This window comes from Oncorhynchus kisutch, unplaced genomic scaffold (assembly GCF_002021735.2).
Source record: "Oncorhynchus kisutch isolate 150728-3 unplaced genomic scaffold, Okis_V2 Okis06b-Okis10b_hom, whole genome shotgun sequence".
Classification (NCBI taxonomy): domain Eukaryota; kingdom Metazoa; phylum Chordata; class Actinopteri; order Salmoniformes; family Salmonidae; genus Oncorhynchus; species Oncorhynchus kisutch.
In genome coordinates, this window is record NW_022261983.1 from 17235626 (window position 1) to 17255625 (window position 20000).

At 46.3% G+C, this 20000-nt stretch overlaps 1 protein-coding gene across 1 annotated transcript in view; it reads right to left on the bottom strand.

Annotated features, from left to right (window-relative positions):
* Positions 1-676: 676 nt before the first annotated feature.
* Positions 677-20000, bottom strand: part of LOC116360005 (decreased expression in renal and prostate cancer protein) — a 57309-nt gene continuing 37985 nt past the window's right edge. The window contains exon 2 of the mRNA XM_031814409.1: positions 677-4868. Coding sequence (XP_031670269.1) covers positions 3289-4868 — 1580 coding nt within the window. The 3' untranslated portion in view covers positions 677-3288. The remainder of the gene's footprint in view (positions 4869-20000) is intronic.

Consider the following 20000-nt stretch of genomic DNA (forward strand, 5'->3'; position numbering starts at 1 on the left):
GGAGAGGAGAGAGGGGGAAACAGAGGAGAGGAGAGAGGGGAAACAGAGGAGAGGAGAGAGGGGAAACAGAGGAGAGGAGAGAACAGGGGAAACAGAGGAGAGGAGAGAACAGGGGAAACAGAGGAGAGGAGAGAACAGGGGAAACAGAGGAGAGGAGAGGAACAGGGGAAACAGAGGAGAGGAGAGAGGGGAAACAGAGGAGAGGAGAGAGGGGAAACAGAGGAGAGGAGAGAACAGGGGAAACAGAGGAGAGGAGAGAGGGGAAACAGAGGAGAGGAGAGAACAGGGGAAACAGAGGAGAGGAGAGAGGGGAAACAGAGGAGAGGAGAGAACAGGGGAAACAGAGGAGAGGAGAGAACAGGGAGAAACAGAGGAGAGGAGAGAACAGGGGAAACAGAGGAGAGGAGAGAACAGGGGAAACAGAGGAGAGGAGAGAACAGGGGAAACAGAGGAGAGGAGAGAACAGGGGAAACAGAGGAGAGGAGAGAACAGGGGAAACAGAGGACAGGAGAGAACAGGGGAAACAGAGGAGAGGAGAGAACGGGGGAAACAGAGGAGAGGAGAGAACAGGGGAAACAGAGGAGAGGAGAGAACAGGGGAAACAGAGGAGAGGAGAGAACAGGGGAAACAGAGGAGAGGAGAGAGGGGAAACAGAGGAGAGGAGAGAGGGGAAACAGAGGAGAGGAGAGAGGGGAAACAGAGGAGAGAAGAGAGGGGAGGAAGAGGAGAGGAAAAAGGGGGGGAAGAGGAGAGATATCATGTTCCATGTGGAAAAGGACTCTTCAACATGATGGTCTGTCTAAACAGAGGATGTTGTTGTTCCATGAGGGGAGGCTGTGACCACTGTGTATTAGTGAGAGCAGAACCAGCAGTCCGGCGGAACCCGACAGTGTTCTATCAGAATCATCCATGTTATGTAGTGGGTGAGAGCAGAACCATCAGTCCGGCGGAACCCGACAGTGTTCTATCAGAATCATCATGTTATGTAGTGGGTGAGACCAGAACCAGCAGTCCGGCGGAACCCGACAGTGTTCTATCAGAATCATCATGTTATGTAGTGGGTGTATTGGAGCTGCCACATACTTTCCAGACGGAGCCTGTTTTGATTTGGCTCAGAGTTTCCAGACTATTAGCAGCACCACTGACCGTCCAGCTGTGTTCTGTGTCCTCTGGGCCAACAACAGATACTAGTGATGGAGACGGACCAGCTGAGAGGGACATGAACCAGTAACTCTACACATACAGGACAGAGCACTACCTCCTGTGCCATTGAGACCTGGTCCTCATAGTATGACACAAGTACAACACAACAAGACCTGGACCTCATAGTATGACACGAGTACAACACAACAAGACCTGGTCCTTATAGTATGACACGAGTACAACACAACAAGATCTGGACCTCATAGTATGACACGAGTACAACACAACAAGACCTGGACCTCATAGTATGACACGAGTACAACACAACAAGACCTGGTCCTTATAGTATGACACGAGTACAACATAACAAGATCTGGACCTCATAGTATGACACGAGTACAACACAACAAGACCTGGTCTTTATAGTATGACACGAGTACAACACAACAAGATCTGGACCTCATAGTATGACACGAGTACAACACAACAAGACCCGGGCCTCATAGTATGACACGAGTACAACACAACAAGACCTGGACCTCATATTATGACACGAGTACAACACATTAAGACCTGGTCCTTATAGTATGACACGAGTACAACACAACAAGACCTGGACCTCATAGTATGACATGAGTACAACACAACAAGACCTGGTCCTTATAGTATGACACGAGTACAACACAACAAGACCTGGACCTAATAGTATGACACGAGTACAACACAACAAGACCTGGACCTTATAGTCTGACACGTGTACAACACAACAAGACCTGGACCTTATTATAGTATGACACCAGTACAACACAACAAGATCTGGACCTCATAGTATGACACGAGTACAACACAACAAGACCTGGACCTTATAGTATGACACGAGTACAACACAACAAGACCTGGACCTTGTAGTATGACACGAGTACAACACAACAAGACCTGGTCCTTATAGTATGACACGAGTACAACACAACAAGATCTGGACCTCGTAGTATGACACGAGTACAACACAACAAGACCTGTACCTCATAGTATGACACGAGTACAACACAACAAGATCTGGACCTCATAGTTTGACATGAGTACAACACAACAAGACCTGGTCCTTATAGTATGACACGAGTACAACACAACAAGACCTGGTCCTCATAGTATGACATGAGTACAACACAACAAGACCTGGTCCTTATAGTATGACACGAGTACAACACAACAAGACCTGGACCTCATAGTATGACACGAGTACAACACAACAAGACCTGGACCTCATAGTATGACACGAGTACAACACAACAAGACCTGGACCTCATAGTATGACACGAGTACAACACAACAAGACCTGGTCCTTATAGAATGACACGAGTACAACACAACAAGACCTGGACCTCCAATCTACAATACAGTCCTCAAATGAGAATTCATGGATGGAGATGTGTTCCAGTCTGCATTAAGGAGATATACATCACAATGGAGATGTGTTCCAGTCTGCTTTAAGGAGATATACATCATAATGGAGATGTGTTCCAGTCTGCTTTAAGGAGATATACATCATAATGGAGATGTGTTCCAGTCTGCTTTAAGGAGATATACATCATAATGGAGATGTGTTCCAGTCTGCTTTAAGGAGATATACATCATAATGGAGATGTGTTCCAGTCTGCTTTAAGGAGATATACATCATAATGGAGATGTGTTCCAGTCTGCTTTAAGGAGATATACATCATAATGGAGATGTGTTCCAGTCTGCTTTAAGGAGATATACATCATAATGGAGATGTGTTCCAGTCTGCTTTAAGGAGATATACATCATAATGGAGATGTGTTCTAGTCTGCTTTAAGGAGATATACATCATAATGGAGATGTGTTCCAGTCTGCTTTAAGGAGATATACATCATAATGGAGATGTGTTCCAGTCTGATTTAAGGAGATATACATCATAATGGAGATGTGTTCCAGTCTGCTTTAAGGAGATATACATCATAATGGAGATGTGTTCCAGTCTGCTTTAAGGAGATATACATCATAATGGAGATGTGTCTGGAACATTTAGAATCTTAAGTTCTGGGTCAGTTCTATTTGACATTTAGGGAACGGTCTCTTGCAAACATTCCTTGCACACCATGGGAACATTCCTATGAAATCGTTAGTTAATGAACTACGTGGTCGGCAGGTAACCTGGCGGTTAAGAGCATTGGGTCCGTAACTGTAATTTTAAAATGCTTACCTTGCACTCTCTTTAGCCCCTGTCTCTGGACCGCCACAGGTAGAGGTGATGAAACACGCTCCTGATGCATCATCATCATCGGTGGTGGGCTCTCCTTCTTCACCCCGTTGCTAAGGGCAACCCCGCTCAGAACACTGGCGGTGCTTGGAACCCTGGTGGTCGTCATGGCGTCGGGACGGGAGAAGGAAGCGATCCTCTGCAGGATGGAACCCACGCTTTCTCTCTCTGACATCATTTCCTGTGGCTGGGTGTGCTCCAGTGGCAGGGGGGTGGAGGGGGCCAGGTGTCCTACCTGAGGTCTGGGGGAGAGCAGGTTGAGCTGGGGGGTCTGGGCGGGGGACAGGGGGACAGGGGACTGGCTCACCTTAGGGACAGGCTTGGCCCCCGGGGGGGAGGTAGGTGGGGGAGAGCGGGGGAGGGAGGGGTTGATGTTGTTGTAGGAGACGTGGTGTTTGGCGGCGGGAAGAGGAGTGAGGTCACCACCGGAGCTGTCCAGACTGCTGAGGGATGGGCTAGCTGAGACAGAGAGGCTGCTGGGATAGTGTGCTCTGGGTGGAGGTTTAGGGGGGTCAGACGAGGGGGAAGGATGGGGGCTGGGCTGGGGCGTCTTCACCCCCACCAGACTGTCTAGATCCAGGGGGAACTTGTTGAGACGCTGGGTCTCTTTGGGTTTGGGCGGGGCCTGGTAGCTGTTGTGGTTCTGATTGGGAGAGTAGCATCCTTCCTTCCCAAAGGGACTGGTGTTATAATGCCGCTGGGATCCGCCATTCAAACCCACATTGGCGTTGCCATACCTCACCCCTCCACCTCCAGCCCCCCGCACCCCGCCTCCTCCTTCCCCGATCTGGAGGTCCAGACTGGGCATGGATCCGTGGCTGACCCCCCTGGGCTCTGGAGCTCCCAGCCCCATAGGCCCCTCTAGCTCAGAGTGAAACACACTCCCATGGGAAGAGAACTTCTTCCCCATCCCCAGGCCCACGCCACGCTGCTGCCCAGGACGCTGCTCCATCTGTGGGCTAGTGGAGTAGGACAGAGACCCTGGCTTGCCTGGAGGTACCCCTCCTCCTCCTTCTCCTCCACCTCCCTGGATGGAATACTCCAGACTAGAAGAGGAGCTATGGAGACTATCATTATCACTGCCTGGGCCAGAGAGAGAGGAGGAGAAACCCTTAGGGTTGAACTTGTTCTGGAAGGAAGAGGCCCTGGTGATGCCTCCGGAGCTCCCTCCATTGTTGTTGATGGCGGGTCTGTTCATGGCTCTGTTGAAGGAGAGACTGGAGACCATGCGGGACTTGAACACAGGGCTCTGGGCAGGGCTGGGGTTGGTACCAAGGCTGATCCGGGAACGGAAGGCAGGGGAGCCGTGGTTGGAGGTGGGGAACCCTCGACCCTCGTTGGTCTTGTTGAGGAGGGAGGTGGAGGAGAGGGGGGAGGGAACGGGGGAGGAGGGGGAGAAGGGAGGGAGCTCGTCCACATCGTCGACGTCGAAGGATCTTTTTAAAGCTGTAGAGGAGAGAGAAGGAGATATGGGCAGAGGTAGGGGGGTGGGGGGTGGAGAGAGGGAGGGGGAGAGGAGGAAGAGGAAGGGGGTGAAGGGGAAAGAGGGAGGGGGAGGGAGGGTTAATAACAGAGCTAGTTCATAACAGTTGAGTTGAATAGTTGAGCTTTAACAAAATGAATACACTTACTAACTGTTCTTATTTAAGTTACTTTACTTTATTTCACCTTATTTTAACCAGGTAGAATAGTCGGGAACAAGTTCTCATTTACAATTGCAACTTGGCCAAGATAAAGCAAAGCAGTGCGACACAAACAACAACACAGAGTTACACTGAAACAAACGTACAGTCAATAACACAATAGAAAAGTCTATATACAGTGTGTGGAAATGAGGTAAGATAAGGGAGGTAAGGCAGAAGATGAATCTGCAAGTAGAGATACTGGGGTGCAAAGGAGCGAGTATTGAGAGGGGAGTGCTGGAGGGGTTGTTTTGTGAAGGCTCTATGTTATACTGAATGCATTTAGATATTGTCGTCCATGTTTTAAGGATCCATGGGATGTCTTTCATTGATGATCCAATTGGCGGAATCTGTTGCTAAATGTACAAGGTGATAAAGACATTTTATTCCCTGAAAGACTACAACTCGGTGTGCTGCGGTACTTCCTGATCTGGCCTGTCCCAAGATGGGCTTTTCTGAAAGGGAGGCAGACACCACACCAAAACCCTCTGGTGGGCATAACTGAAAGAACTGACCAGACTCAGTGGCTTCAAGTGATTCTTCTATCAACATGACTTAGACCATGGAGTTGTTTGTGATGTTCTCTTAACAAGCTACATGGTGAAATTCAACCCCATATTTTAACTGGAATAAAGCGAAGAGGATTCAAAACGTAGAGTTGGATTTAGCTAGAAGCTCAGCTATAGCCGATGCACGAAGAGGGCAGATGACAAATATGGTGCTTAGTAAGTTATTTGTCCTACCTGGCTAGCTAGCTAAGTTAGTTATGTTTCATACAAGCTACCTGGCTAGCTAGCTAAGTTAGTTATGTTTCATACAAGCTACCTGGCTAGCTAGCTAAGTTAGTTATGTTTCATACAAGCTACCTGGCTAGCTAGCTAAGTTAGTTATGTTTCATACAAGCTACCTGGCTAGCTAGCTAAGTTAGTTATGTTTCATACAAGCTACCTGGCTAGCTAGCTAAATTAGTTATGTTTCATACAAGCTACCTGGCTAGCTAGCTAAGTTAGTTATGTTTCATACAAGCTACCTGGTTAGCTAGCTAAGTTAGTTATGTTTTATACAAGCTACCTGGCTAGCTAGCTAAGTTAGTTATGTTTCATACAAGCTACCTGGCTAGCTAGCTAAGTTAGTTATATTTCATACAAGCTACCTGGCTAGCTAGCTAAGTTAGTTATGTTTCATACAAGCTACCTGGCTAGCTAGCTAAGTTTCATTTATCTACTGAAACTCATTATGTATTGACATATTACTGTACAGTATGTCTAACATCTGTTCGATGCTAGAGAGCCCCGTACAACTGATATAAATATATTTTGTGAATCCATACTGGCAGACAAATTTAGTAAATGTCATCTATTTAAAAAAAAATGTAAACTTAATTTAATTTACCAGTCCATAGATACACCGAATGTCATCATAGGGTGTTTTGTCCGGTGTACGATGCCCAGACACGTCCTGCGATTATGTTTGAAAACATCTCACTGACCTAGAAATTCCTTGGACAGCATGAAAACAAGCTCAGATTTTCCCCAGGGTGAATTGTCCCTTTAACCTGGCAGTAGTGATGAGGGCTGTCTTTACAGGGTGAAATGTCCCTTTAACCTGGCAGTAGTGATGAGGGCTGTCTTTACAGGGTGAAATGTCCCTTTAACCTCCAGTAGTGATGAGGGCTATCTTTACAGGGTGAAATGTCCCTTTAACCTCCAGACAGACAGACAGGCAGAGACACACACACACACACACACACACACACACACACACACACACACACACACACACACACACAGGCTGCTAATACAACATGGACAGTCTTCAAAGCAGAGTAGTTAGGGTTGATGAAAGCACCAGAGAGGAAGACTTTACAAAAGCCCCACACTTTTGTATCTCTCTGTCTGAACCAAATGTGCCAATTTAACACACAGCTCCTACATAGGGTGTTTCCATGTAAAAGGACCCGTGAGCACCAACATGTGAAGTTCGCAGGAGCATGTCAAATTGGGTGTCAAATGAAAGCTAAGAGTCTATGTTTTCAAGACATTAAGGGATATACAGTGGGGCGAAAAAGTATTTAGTCAGCCACCAATTGTGCAAGTTCTCCCACTTAAAAAGATGAGAAGAGGCCTGTAATTTTCCTCATAGGTACACTTCAACTATGACAGAAAAAAATGAGGGGAAAAAAATCCAGGAAATCACATTGTAGGATTTTTTATGAATTTATTTGCAAATTATGGTGGAAAATAAGTATTTCTGACGAAGAAACGAAGAACACTAAACAAAACAACAAAACGAACGTGAATCTATGAGACACGAGTACAGACAGGCAACTCCACATAGACAAACGTCGGTATTTTGGGTATAAAAATAATCTTTTCTAATCGCTTCCTTAAGGTGTCAACAGTCTTCAGACATAGGCTTTTATTTTGAAAAATGAGCCAGAACGATAACATCGCGTCAAGTGGTCACATGGGTTTTGCTCACGCAACAGAATTTGGATAGGCATTGCTTTTCCCTCTCCTACTGTGAAAGACATTTGTGGTTGATATATTATCGATTATATATTTTAAAAACAACCTGAGGATTGATTATAAAAAACGTTTGTATCTGTGGACATTATGGATATAATTTTTTTGTTCTGAATTTTCGTCTGCGTTGTCGCTCTTTCCTGTGGACATAACGCGAAAAATATATTTTGCATATAAAAATAATCTTTATGGGACAAAAGGAACATTTGCTGTGTAACTGGGAGTCTCGTGAGTGAAAACATCCGAAGATCATCAAAGGTAAATGGTTAATTTGATTGCTTTTTCTGATTTTCGTGACCAAGCTTCCTGATGCTAAGTGTACATAATGCTATGCTAGGCTATCGATAAACTTACACAAACGCTTGGATTGCTTTCTCTGTAAAGCATAATTTCTAAATCTGAGATGACAGGGTGATTAACAAAAGGCTAAGCTGTGTTTCAAATTATTGCACTTGTGATTTCATGAATATTAATATTTTCTCAAATGTGGAATCTACATTTGCCAAACTGAGTTATTCTCAGTGTGAAACGCTGAGAAACTAAAGAAGAGGGAAACTTAAAGTCCCCCTCCAAAAAGTTTGATCCTGTGAAGTGTGACAGTTTCTTTATTCGTTCTTTCTCCTTCTTTCTCTCTCTCGTTTTCTCTTGCTCTCTGTCTCGGTCTCTCTCTTTATCGCTCCTCTCTCATTCTCCCTTTCTGTTTTTCCTCTCCCTCTCTCTTTGAACACAAAGTGATCTGTAGTTAAACCTCCCGTTTCGACCTTTGCCTTTGTGTTACAGCAGCGTCCCTTCCTGTGTCCAACACACACACACACACACACACACACACACACACACACACACACACACACACACACACACACACACACACACACACACACACACACACATACACACACACACACACTCCCTTCCTGCATCCCCTCCCTCTCTCCGTAGTGGGGGGTTTAGGCCATCAGGCACAAAGGGGTGATTGAGGGAGCAGGGTGAGAGTCAGAGTCCAGAGAGGTTAGGTTACAGCAGATCCCAACACAACACAGGATTCATCTCACCAAATAAATGGAGGGGAGAGAGAGACAGAGAGAGACAGAGAGAGAGGACAGATACAGGACAGAGAGAGAGACAGAGAGAGAGGACAGAGACAAGACAGAGAGAGGACAGAGAGAGGACAGAGACAGGACCGAGACAGGGCAGGGAGAGGACAGAGACAGGACAGAGAGAGGACAGAGAGAGGACAGAGAGAGGACAGAGAGAGAGGACAGAGACACGACAGAGAGAGAGACAGAGAGAGAGGACAGAGACAGGACAGGGAGAGGACAGAGACAGGACAGAGAGAGGACAGAGAGAGGACAGAGAGATGACAGAGACAGGACAGAGAGAGAGAGAGAGACAGAGAGAGAGGACAGAGACAAGACAGAGAGAGAGACAGAGACAGAAGAGAGACAGGACAGAGACAAGGAGAAGGTCACGCCGATAGGTAAAAGTTAGAAAGATATAGACAAGGAGAAGGTCAAGCCGATAGGTAAATAGATTGTGGGCGTTGTGAGAGTTCTTTACGATACTCTTCAAAAGATGTTTTGGAAGATGGGCAGGGTCTCCTCTGTCCTGACTTCAGGGGGAAGCATGTTCCACCAATGGGGTGTCAGGACAGAGAAGAGCTTTGACTGAGCTGAGCGGGAGCTGCCCTCCCCTGGGGGTGGGAGGGCCAAGAGACCAGAGGTGGCGTAATGGATTGCTGGGGTTGGAATGTACAGTTTGAGCCTGAAGGTAAGGAGGGGCGGTTCCCCTTGCTTCCCCTGTTGACAAGCAACAGGGTCTTGAAGACGATGTGAGCTTCGACAGGAAGACAGTGTAACGTGATGAGGAGCGGGGTGACATGGGAGAACTTAGGAAGGTTTGAACACCAGGATTCTGGAGCAGTTGGATAACACTGCAGCATTCTGGAGAAGTTGGATAACACCGCAGCCCAGCCAACAGAGAGTTGCACTAGTCCAGACGGGAGATGACAAGCTCCTGGATTAGGACCTGTGCTACTTCCTGTGTGAGGAAGGGTTGTACTGTACGGATGTGGTAGAGCTTTGACCCTGCAGGAGCGGGTCACTGCTTTGATGTTTGCAGAAAACAGCAGGGTGTTGTCTAGTGTCCCGCCAAGGTTCTTTGCGCTCAGGGATGGGAACACTATGGAGTTGTCTTGTAGAGGTCTTGGAGCGGGCAGGCCTTTCACAGGAAGGAATATCAGCTCTGTCTTGTCAGGGTTGAGCTTGAGGGGGTGGGCCGACATCCAAGCTGAGATGTCTGCCAGGCATGCAGAGATTCTTGACGCTACCCGGGGTGTCAGAAGGTGAGAAGGAGAAGATTAGTTGTGTCATCCTCATAGCAATGATAGTAGAGACTATGAGAGGCTATGACAGAGCCGAGTGACTTGGTGTACAGGGTCAAGAAGATCGTTCTGAAAGAGACAACCCAGCGACACTTTTTGTTGACTGTTAGAAAAATGGGAACATAAGCAACTTAATCTTCCAGACATTCCCTAGTTGAGAGCACTAGAGGAGAAGATGAGAGCACTAGAGGAGAAGGTGAGAGCACTAGAGAAGAAGGTGAGAGCACTAGAGGAGAAGGTGAGAGCACTAGAGGAGAAGGTGAGAGCACTAGAGGAGAAGGTGAGAGCACTAGAGGAGAAGGTGAGAGCACTAGAGGAGAAGATGAGAGCACTAGAGGAGAAGGTGAGAGCACTAGAGGAGAAGGTGAGAGCACTAGAGGAGAAGGTGAGAGCACTAGAGGTGAAGGCGAGAGCACTAGAGGAGAAGGTGAGAGCACTAGAGGAGAAGGTGAGAGCTCTAGAGGAGAAGGTGAGAGCACTAGAGGAGAAGATGAGAGCACTAGAGGAGAAGGTGAGAGCACTAGAGGAGAAGATGAGAGCACTAGAGGAGAAGGTGAGAGCACTAGAGGAGAAGGTGAGAGCACTAGAGGAGAAGGTGAGAGCACTAGAGGAGAAGATGAGAGCACTAGAGGAGAAGGTGAGAGCACTAGAGGAGAAGATGAGAGCACTAGAGGAGAAGGTGAGAGCACTAGAGGAGAAGATGAGAGCACTAGAGGAGAAGGTGAGAGCACTAGAGGAGAAGGTGAGAGCACTAGAGGAGAAGATGAGAGCACTAGAGGAGAAGGTGAGAGCACTAGAGGAGAAGGTGAGAGCACTAGAGGAGAAGGTGAGAGCACTAGAGGAGAAGATGAGAGCACTAGAGGAGAAGGTGAGAGCACTAGAGGAGAAGGTGAGAGCACTAGAGGAGAAGGTGAGAGCACTAGAGGAGAAGATGAGAGCACTAGAGGAGAAGGTGAGAGCACTAGAGGAGAAGGTGAGAGCACTAGAGGAGAAGATGAGAGCACTAGAGGAGAAGATGAGAGCACTAGAGGAGAAGGTGAGAGCACTAGAGGAGTAGATGAGAGCACTAGAGGAGAAGATGAGAAAGATGACGTGTGACAGAGAACAGCCCACCTCAGATCCTGACCAAAGTCTTGACACCACAGCAGAACAGATACATGAAGAACCCCAAGCCCTTGGGACCACACCCCACCTAGCACCCCCCCCCCCTGTCAGCCTCCTGATAGAACCTTCTGACAACCCCCGCACTCCCACTGAGGACACACACAAGACAAATATCATACTCCTTATGGGCTCAAACAGGAAGTATATACAAGAAAATCAACATTCTGTCTGAGGACCAACTAGGGTCACCCAGCCACATAATAATACACACAGGCACAAACAACCTGAGAACACAGCAGGAAAGGGTGGCCACAGCATTCAAGAGAGTGATTGAAAAAGCTTCTTCCACTTTCCCCAAACTCACAAGCGGGTTATCTCCACCCTGGTACCAAAAAAAGACTTCCACCCTGCTACCACAGATAGACTTCCGCCCTGCTACCACGAAAAGACTTCCACCCTGCTACCACAGAAAGACTTCCACCCTGCTACCACAGAAAGACTTCCACCCTGCTACCACAGAAAGACGTCCACCCTGCTACCACAGAAAGCTTCCACCCTGCTACCATACAGCGAGTAAACGCAAGCATTTCCCATGACTGTACCTCAAAATCAAACATCTAGCTGGACTAACACTCCCCCCTGAACTTGGACAGCCTTTATGACCAGGTACACCTCTACAAGGCAGGACCCAAACTTGGGCACTGCTGCCTTGTAGAGGTGGACCTGGCTATACAGGGCCGTGGGGTGAGACAGGGATGCAGCTTGAGCCCTACCCTCTTCAACATATATGTCAATGAATTGACAAGGGCACTAGAACAGTCTGCAGCACCCGGCCTCACCCAACTGGATTTGGAAAACAAATGTCTAATGTTTGTAAATGATCTGGTGCATCTGTCCCCAACCAAGGAGGACCTACAGCAGCACCTAGATCTGTCCCCAACCAAGGAGGACCTACAGCAGCACCTAGATCTGTCCCCAACCAAGGAGGACCTACAGCAGCACCTAGATCTGTCCCCAACCAAGGAGGACCTACAGCAGCACCTAGATCTGTCCCCAACCAAGGAGGACCTACAGCAGCACCTAGATCTGTCCCCAACCAAGGAGGGCCTACAGCAGCACCTAGATCTGTCCCCAACCAAGGAAGACCTACGGCAGCATTGAGATCTGTCCCCAAACAAAGAGGACCTACAGCAGCATCGAGATCTGTCCCCAACCAAGGAGGACCTACAGCAGCACCTAGATCTGTCCCCAACCAAGGAGGACCTGCAGCAGCACCTATATCTGTCCCCAACTAAGGAGGGCCTACAGCAGCACCTAGATCTGTCCCCAACCAAGGAGGACCTACAGCAGCACCTAGATCTGTCCCCAACCAAGGAGGACCTACAGCAGCACCTAGATCTGTCCCCAGCCAAGGAGGACCTACAGCAGCACCTAGATCTGTCCCCAACCAAGGAGGGCCTACAGCATCACCTAGATCTGTCCCCAACCAAGGAGGACCTACAGCAGCACCTAGATCTGTCCCCAACCAAGGAGGACCTACAGCAGCACCTAGATCTGTCCCCAACCAAGGAGGACCAGGACCTGGGCCCTGAGAGTAAATCTCAGTAAGACAAAAAATAATGTTCCAACAAAGGTCCGGTTGCCAGGACCACAAATACAAATAGACACCGTTGCCCTAGAGCACACAAAAAAACTATACATACCTCGGCCTAAACAGGAACAACACAGGTAACAAACACAAGGCAGTGAACGATCTAAGAGACAAGGCAAGAAGGGCCTTTTATGCCATAAAAAGGAACATTAAACTCAACATCCCAATGAGGCTAAAAATACTTCAATCTGCCCTCTCTGCTTGTGAGGTCTGGGGTCAGCTCACCAACCAAGAATTCACAAAAAGGGACAAACAACCAATTTAAACTGTGTACAACGCAAAACCCCAAACAATGCAGAATTAGGACTATAGCCGCTAGTTATCAACATCTAGAAAATAACTGTTCAATTCTACAACCACCTAAAAGGAAGCCATGCACACAAAGCACGGTCCTACAGTAAGAGGAACCTGGAGAAAAGTCCCCTCAGCCAGCTGGTCCTGGGGCTCTGTTCACAAACACAAACACACCCCACAGAGCTCCAGGACATAAACACATTTAGACACAACCAAATCATGAGAAAATAAAAAGATAATTATTTGACAGTCTGGAAAGAATCGAGCAAAAAAACAGAGCAAATTGGAATGTTATTTGGCCCTAAACAGAGAGTACACAGCGGCAGAATACCTGACCACTGTGACTGACCCAAACTTAAGGAAAGCTTTGACTATGTACAGACTCAGTGAGCATAGCCTTGGTATTGAGAGAGGCTGCCATAGGCAGACATGGCTCTCAAGAGAAGACAGGCTATGTGCTCACTGCCCACAAAATGAGGTGGAAACTGAGCTGCACTTCCTAACACTCCTGCCAAACGTATGACCATATTAGTGACACATAGTTCCCTCAGATTACACAGACCCACAAAGAATTTGAAAACAAACCTAATTTTGATAAACTCCCCTATCTGTTAGGCGTAATACCGCAGTGTGCCATCACAACAGCAAGATGTGAGGCTCGTTGCCATGAGAAAATGGCAAACAGTGGATCACAAACAACATTGTAAACGCCAACCCATATCTATATCCCTTTCATACTTCCATTGTTACAACACTGTACGTAGCCAATAAAATTACATTTTAAATGTCTATAATCTTGTCAAACATTTTTCAGTGTAAATGTTTACTGATTGTTTATTTCCCTTTTGTTTATCGTCTATTTCATTTACCTTTGACAACGTAAACATATGTTTCCCATGCCAATAAAGCCCTTCGAATTGAGTTGAGATAACGAGAGAGTCGGTCAGAGACAGAAGGCTGAAGTGTTGTATGTGTATGTGTCACTAGGGTGATGTGTACATGTCACTAGGGTGATGTGTACATGTCACTAGGGTGATGTGTACGTGTCACTAGGGTGATGTGTACGTGTCACTAGGGTGATGTGTAGTGTCACTAGGGTGATGTGTACGTGTCATTAGGGTGATGTGTAGTGTCATTAGGGTGATGTATACGTGTCATTAGGGTGCTATGTAGTGTCATTAGGGTGTTGTGTAGTGTCATTAGGGTGTTGTGTAGTGTCATTAGGGTGCTGTGTAGTGTCATTAGGGTGCTGTGTAGTGTCATTATGATGATGTGTACCTGTCATTAGGGTGCTGTGTAGTGTCATTAGAGTGATGTGTAGTGTCATTAGGGTGCTGTGTAGTGTCATTAGAGTGATGTGTACGTGTCATTAGGGTGCTGTGTAGTGTCATTAGAGTGATGTGTAGTGTCACTAGGGTGCTGTGTAGTGTCATTAGGGTGCTGTGTAGTGTCATTAGGGTGCTGTGTAGTGTCATTAGGGTGCTGTGTAGTGTCATTAGGGTGATGTGTAGTGTTATTAGGGTGCTGTGTAGTGTCATTAGGGTGATGTGTACGTGTCATTAGGGTGATGTGTAGTTAGTGTAGTTAGTGTAGTTAGTGTAGTTAGTGTAGTGTAGGTCCTGGTATTTTTCCATACCTGCAGGTGTTTAGGCCTGTCTTTGTGTAAACAGTCGTGAGTTATCAGTGTGCTGAGATCATACTTCTATCACCAACTACCCTCCTGCAGTACTGATCTTATCTACTCCCCTCTGGGCCACTCTCTGGGGCTGTGTGTGTGTGCGTGTGCGTGTGCGTGTGTGTGGGTGGGTGTGGGTGGGTGTGGGTGGGTGGGTGGGTGGGTGGGTGCGTGCGTGCGTGCGTGTGTGCGTGCGTGCGTGTGTGTGTGTGTGTGTGTGCATGAGTCTTCTATCCCAACCAGGACGAAGAGGACTAAATCTTCTATCCCAACCAGGACAAAGAGGACGAAGTCTTCTATCCCAACCAGGACAAAGGGGACTAAATCTTCTATCCCAACCAGGACAAAGAGGACTAAGTATTCTATCCCAACCAGGACAGAGGACTACGTCTTCTATAGGCCTATTAAGGCTGGTTATACACAGTCTATCACATACAACCTAATGGAGTTACAGACCTACTCAGGCTGGTTATAGGCAGACTATCACATACAACCTAATGGAGTTACAGGCCTATTCAGGCTGGTTACAGGCAGACTATCACATACAACCTATACCATAGACCTATTCAGGCTGGTTATAGGTACACTATCAGATACAACCTATAGCATAGACCTATTCAGGCTGGTTATAGACAGTCTATCACATACAACCTAATGGAGTTACAGACCTACTCAGGCTGGTTACAGGCAGACTATCACATACAACCTAATGGAGTTACAGACCTACTCAGGCTGGTTACAGGCAGACTATCACATACAACCTATACCATAGACCTATTCAGGCTGGTTATAGGTACACTATCAGATACAACCTATAGCATAGACCTATTCAGGCTGGTTATAGACAGACTATCACATACAACCTAATGGAGTTACAGACCTACTCAGGCTGGTTACAGGCAGACTATCACATACAACCTAATGGAGTTACAGACCTACTCAGGCTGGTTACAGGCAGACTATCACATACAACCTATACCATAGACCTATTCAGGCTGGTTATAGACAGACTATCACATACAACCTAATGGAGTTACAGACCTACTCAGGCTGGTTACAGGCAGACTATCACATACAACCTATACCATAGACCTATTCAGGCTGGTTATAGGCAGACTATCACATACAACCTAATGGAGTTACAGACCTACTCAGGCTGGTTACAGGCAGACTATCACATACAACCTATACCATAGACCTATTCAGGCTGGTTATAGGTACACTATCAGATACAACCTATAGCATAGACCATTTAGCCATCTATCCTATTTAAAAAAGACTGAAGACAGAAACACATCATTTTGTTCCATTTCAACATGTTCATTAGTGAAACCATAACATATGTAAATACATGAAATAGCCGAGAACAAACACCAGCACTTTTCACATGTTCAAATCAAAAGGCTATTGCACAGAAAAACGTGGACAGTCGTGTGCATCATACAATCAGAACTGTGGGAAGGAGATCTGAATGACTGCTAAGGCTTGGTCCATACATTCCGAACTGCTGGACACCAGCGTACTAAACTAAAGCACTGATCATCTGGAAGGAGATCTGAATGACTGCTAAGGCTTGGTCCATATATCCAGAACTGCTGGACACCAGCGTACTAAACTAAAGCACTGATCATCGGGAAGGAGATCTGAATGACTGCTAAGGCTTGGTCCATACATTCCGAACTGCTGGACACCAGCGTACTAAACTAAAGCACTGATCATCGGGAAGGAGATCTGAATGACTGCTAAGGCTTGGTCCATATATCCAGAACTGCTGGACACCAGCGTACTAAACTAAAGCACTGATCATCGGGAAGGAGATCTGAATGACTGCTAAGGCTTGGTCCATACATCCAGAACTGCTGGACACCAGCATACTAAACTAAAGCACTGATCATCGGGAACGAGATCTGAATGACTGCTAAGGCTTGGTCCATATATCCAGAACTGCTGGACACCAGCATAAAGGACTGATCATCGGGAAGGAGATCTGAATGACTGCTAAGGCTTGGTCCATATATCCAGAACTGCTGGACACCAGCATAAAGCACTGATCATCGGGAAGGAGATCTGAATGACTGCTAAGGCTTGGTCCATATATCCAGAACTGCTGGACACCAGCATAAAGGACTGATCATCGGGAAGGAGATCTGAATGACTGCTAAGGCTTGGTCCATATATCCAGAACTGCTGGACACCAGCATACTAAACTAAAGCACTGATCATCGGGAAGGAGATCTGAATGACTGCTAAGGCTTGGTCCATATATCCAGAACTGCTGGACACCAGCGTACTAAACTAAAGCACTGATCATCGGGAAGGAGATCTGAATGACTGCTAAGGCTTGGTCCATATATCCAGAACTGCTGGACACCAGCGTACTAAACTAAAGCACTGATCATCGGGAAGGAGATCTGAATGACTGCTAAGGCTTGGTCCATACATCCAGAACTGCTGGACACCAGCATACTAAACTAAAGCACTGATCATCGGGAACGAGATCTGAATGACTGCTAAGGCTTGGTCCATATATCCAGAACTGCTGGACACCAGCATAAAGGACTGATCATCGGGAAGGAGATCTGAATGACTGCTAAGGCTTGGTCCATATATCCAGAACTGCTGGACACCAGCATAAAGCACTGATCATCGGGAAGGAGATCTGAATGACTGCTAAAGCTTGGTCCATATATCCAGAACTGCTGGACACCAGCATACTAAACTAAAGCACTGATCATCGGGAAGGAGATCTGAATGACTGCTAAGGCTTGGTCCATACATCCAGAACTGCTGGACACCAGCGTACTAAACTAAAGCACTGATCATCGGGAAGGAGATCTGAATGACTGCTAAGGCTTGGTCCATATATCCAGAACTGCTGGACACCAGCATAAAGGACTGATCATCGGGAAGGAGATCTGAATGACTGCTAAGGCTTGGTCCATATATCCAGAACTGCTGGACACCAGCATAAAGCACTGATCATCGGGAAGGAGATCTGAATGACTGCTAAGGCTTGGTCCATACATTCCGAACTGCTGGACACCAGCATAAAGGACTGATCATCGGGAAGGAGATCTGAATGACTGCTAAAGCTTGGTCCATATATCCAGAACTGCTGGACACCAGCGTACTAAACTAAAGCACTGATCATCGGGAAGGAGATCTGAATGACTGCTAAGGCTTGGTCCATATATCCAGAACTGCTGGACACCAGCGTACTAAACTAAAGCACTGATCATCGGGAAGGAGATCTGAATGACTGCTAAGGCTTGGTCCATATATCCAGAACTGCTGGACACCAGCATAAAGCACTGATCATCGGGAAGGAGATCTGAATGACTGCTAAGGCTTGGTCCATACATTCCGAACTGCTGGACACCAGCATACTAAACTAAAGCACTGATCATCGGGAAGGAGATCTGAATGACTGCTAAGGCTTGGTCCATATATCCAGAACTGCTGGACACCAGCATACTAAACTAAAGCACTGATCATCGGGAAGGAGATCTGAATGACTGCTAAGGCTTGGTCCATACATTCCGAACTGCTGGACACCAGCATAAAGGACTGATCATCGGGAAGGAGATCTGAATGACTGCTAAGGCTTGGTCCATACATTCCGAACTGCTGGACACCAGCATACTAAACTAAAGCACTGATCATCGGGAAGGAGATCTGAATGACTGCTAAGGCTTGGTCCATATATCCAGAACTGCTGGACACCAGCATAAAGCACTGATCATCGGGAAGGAGATCTGAATGACTGCTAAGGCTTGGTCCATACATTCAATAATGAAATAGGTAGCCACGCCTACAAAACTAAACCAATCCGTATGTTCCAATCAAAAGACCTGATTATCATGACATCCACAACGCAGCCACGTCCTGAGTCCCCGGTCCCGACACATTCACAAATCAAAAAGATGGTTTTAGTTTTTAGTTTAAAAGCTCTGACGTAGGCCACGAGAACAATAAACACTTTTCAATGAGAAAACAGAACTCCACTTTGGTTAAAACGTTTTTTTTTTTAAGATTCTGCCTACGAGGCAATACTGGGATCATTTTAGGGAGAAGCCAAACCATTTAGCTAACATTTGAACACCACCGCAGAAACTTCAGCTATTCAGCATTTCCCCAGTGAAGTAGCCCAGTTGTGTTGTTTGTCTAGAGAACTAGGGCCGATCCCTCGCAGCCCGCTTCTTCTAATGCATTGTAGGGCAAATGTACATCAAATTCTGAGACGAGAGCTGAGATGAATACAACATTCTGGTATTTGAACCAAATTCACACACTATAAAACATGACATTTTCTGCAAACTGAGGATGTGTTATACTGAGAATGGATCATACAGAATGGATCATACAGAATGGATCATACTGAGGATGGATCATACTGAGGATGGATCATACTGAGAATGGATCATACAGAATGGATCATACTGAGAATGGATCATACAGAATGGATCATACTGAGAATGGATCATACAGAATGGATCATACTGAGAATGGATCATACTGAGAATGGATCATACTGAGAATGGATCATACTGAGGATGGATCATACTGAGAATGGATCACACTGAGAATGGATCATACAGAATGGATCATACTGAGAATGGATCACACTGAGGATGGATCATACTGAGAATGGATCATACAGAATGGATCATACAGAATGGATCATACTGAGGATGGATCATACAGAATGGATCATACTGAGGATGGATCATGCTGAGAATGGATCATACAGAATGGATCATACAGAATGGATCATACAGAATGGATCATACTGAGGATGGATAATACAGAATGGATCATACAGAATGGATCATACTGAGGATGGATCATACTGAGAATGGGTCATACTGAGGATGGATCATACTGAGAATGGGTCATACTGAGGATGGATCATACAGAATGGATCATACAGAATGGATCATACTGAGGATGGATCATACTGAGAATGGGTCATACTGAGGATGGATCATACAGAATGGATCATACAGAATGGATCATACTGAGGATGGATCATACTGAGAATGGGTCATACTGAATGGATCATACAGAGAATGGATCATACAGAGAATGGATCATACAGAATGGATCATACTGAGAATGGATCATACAGAATGGATCATACTGAGAATGGATCATACTGAGAATGGATCAAACTGAGAATGGATCATACAGAATGGATCATACTGAATGGATCAAACTGAGAATGGATCAAACTGAGAATGGATCATACAGAGAATGGATCATACAGA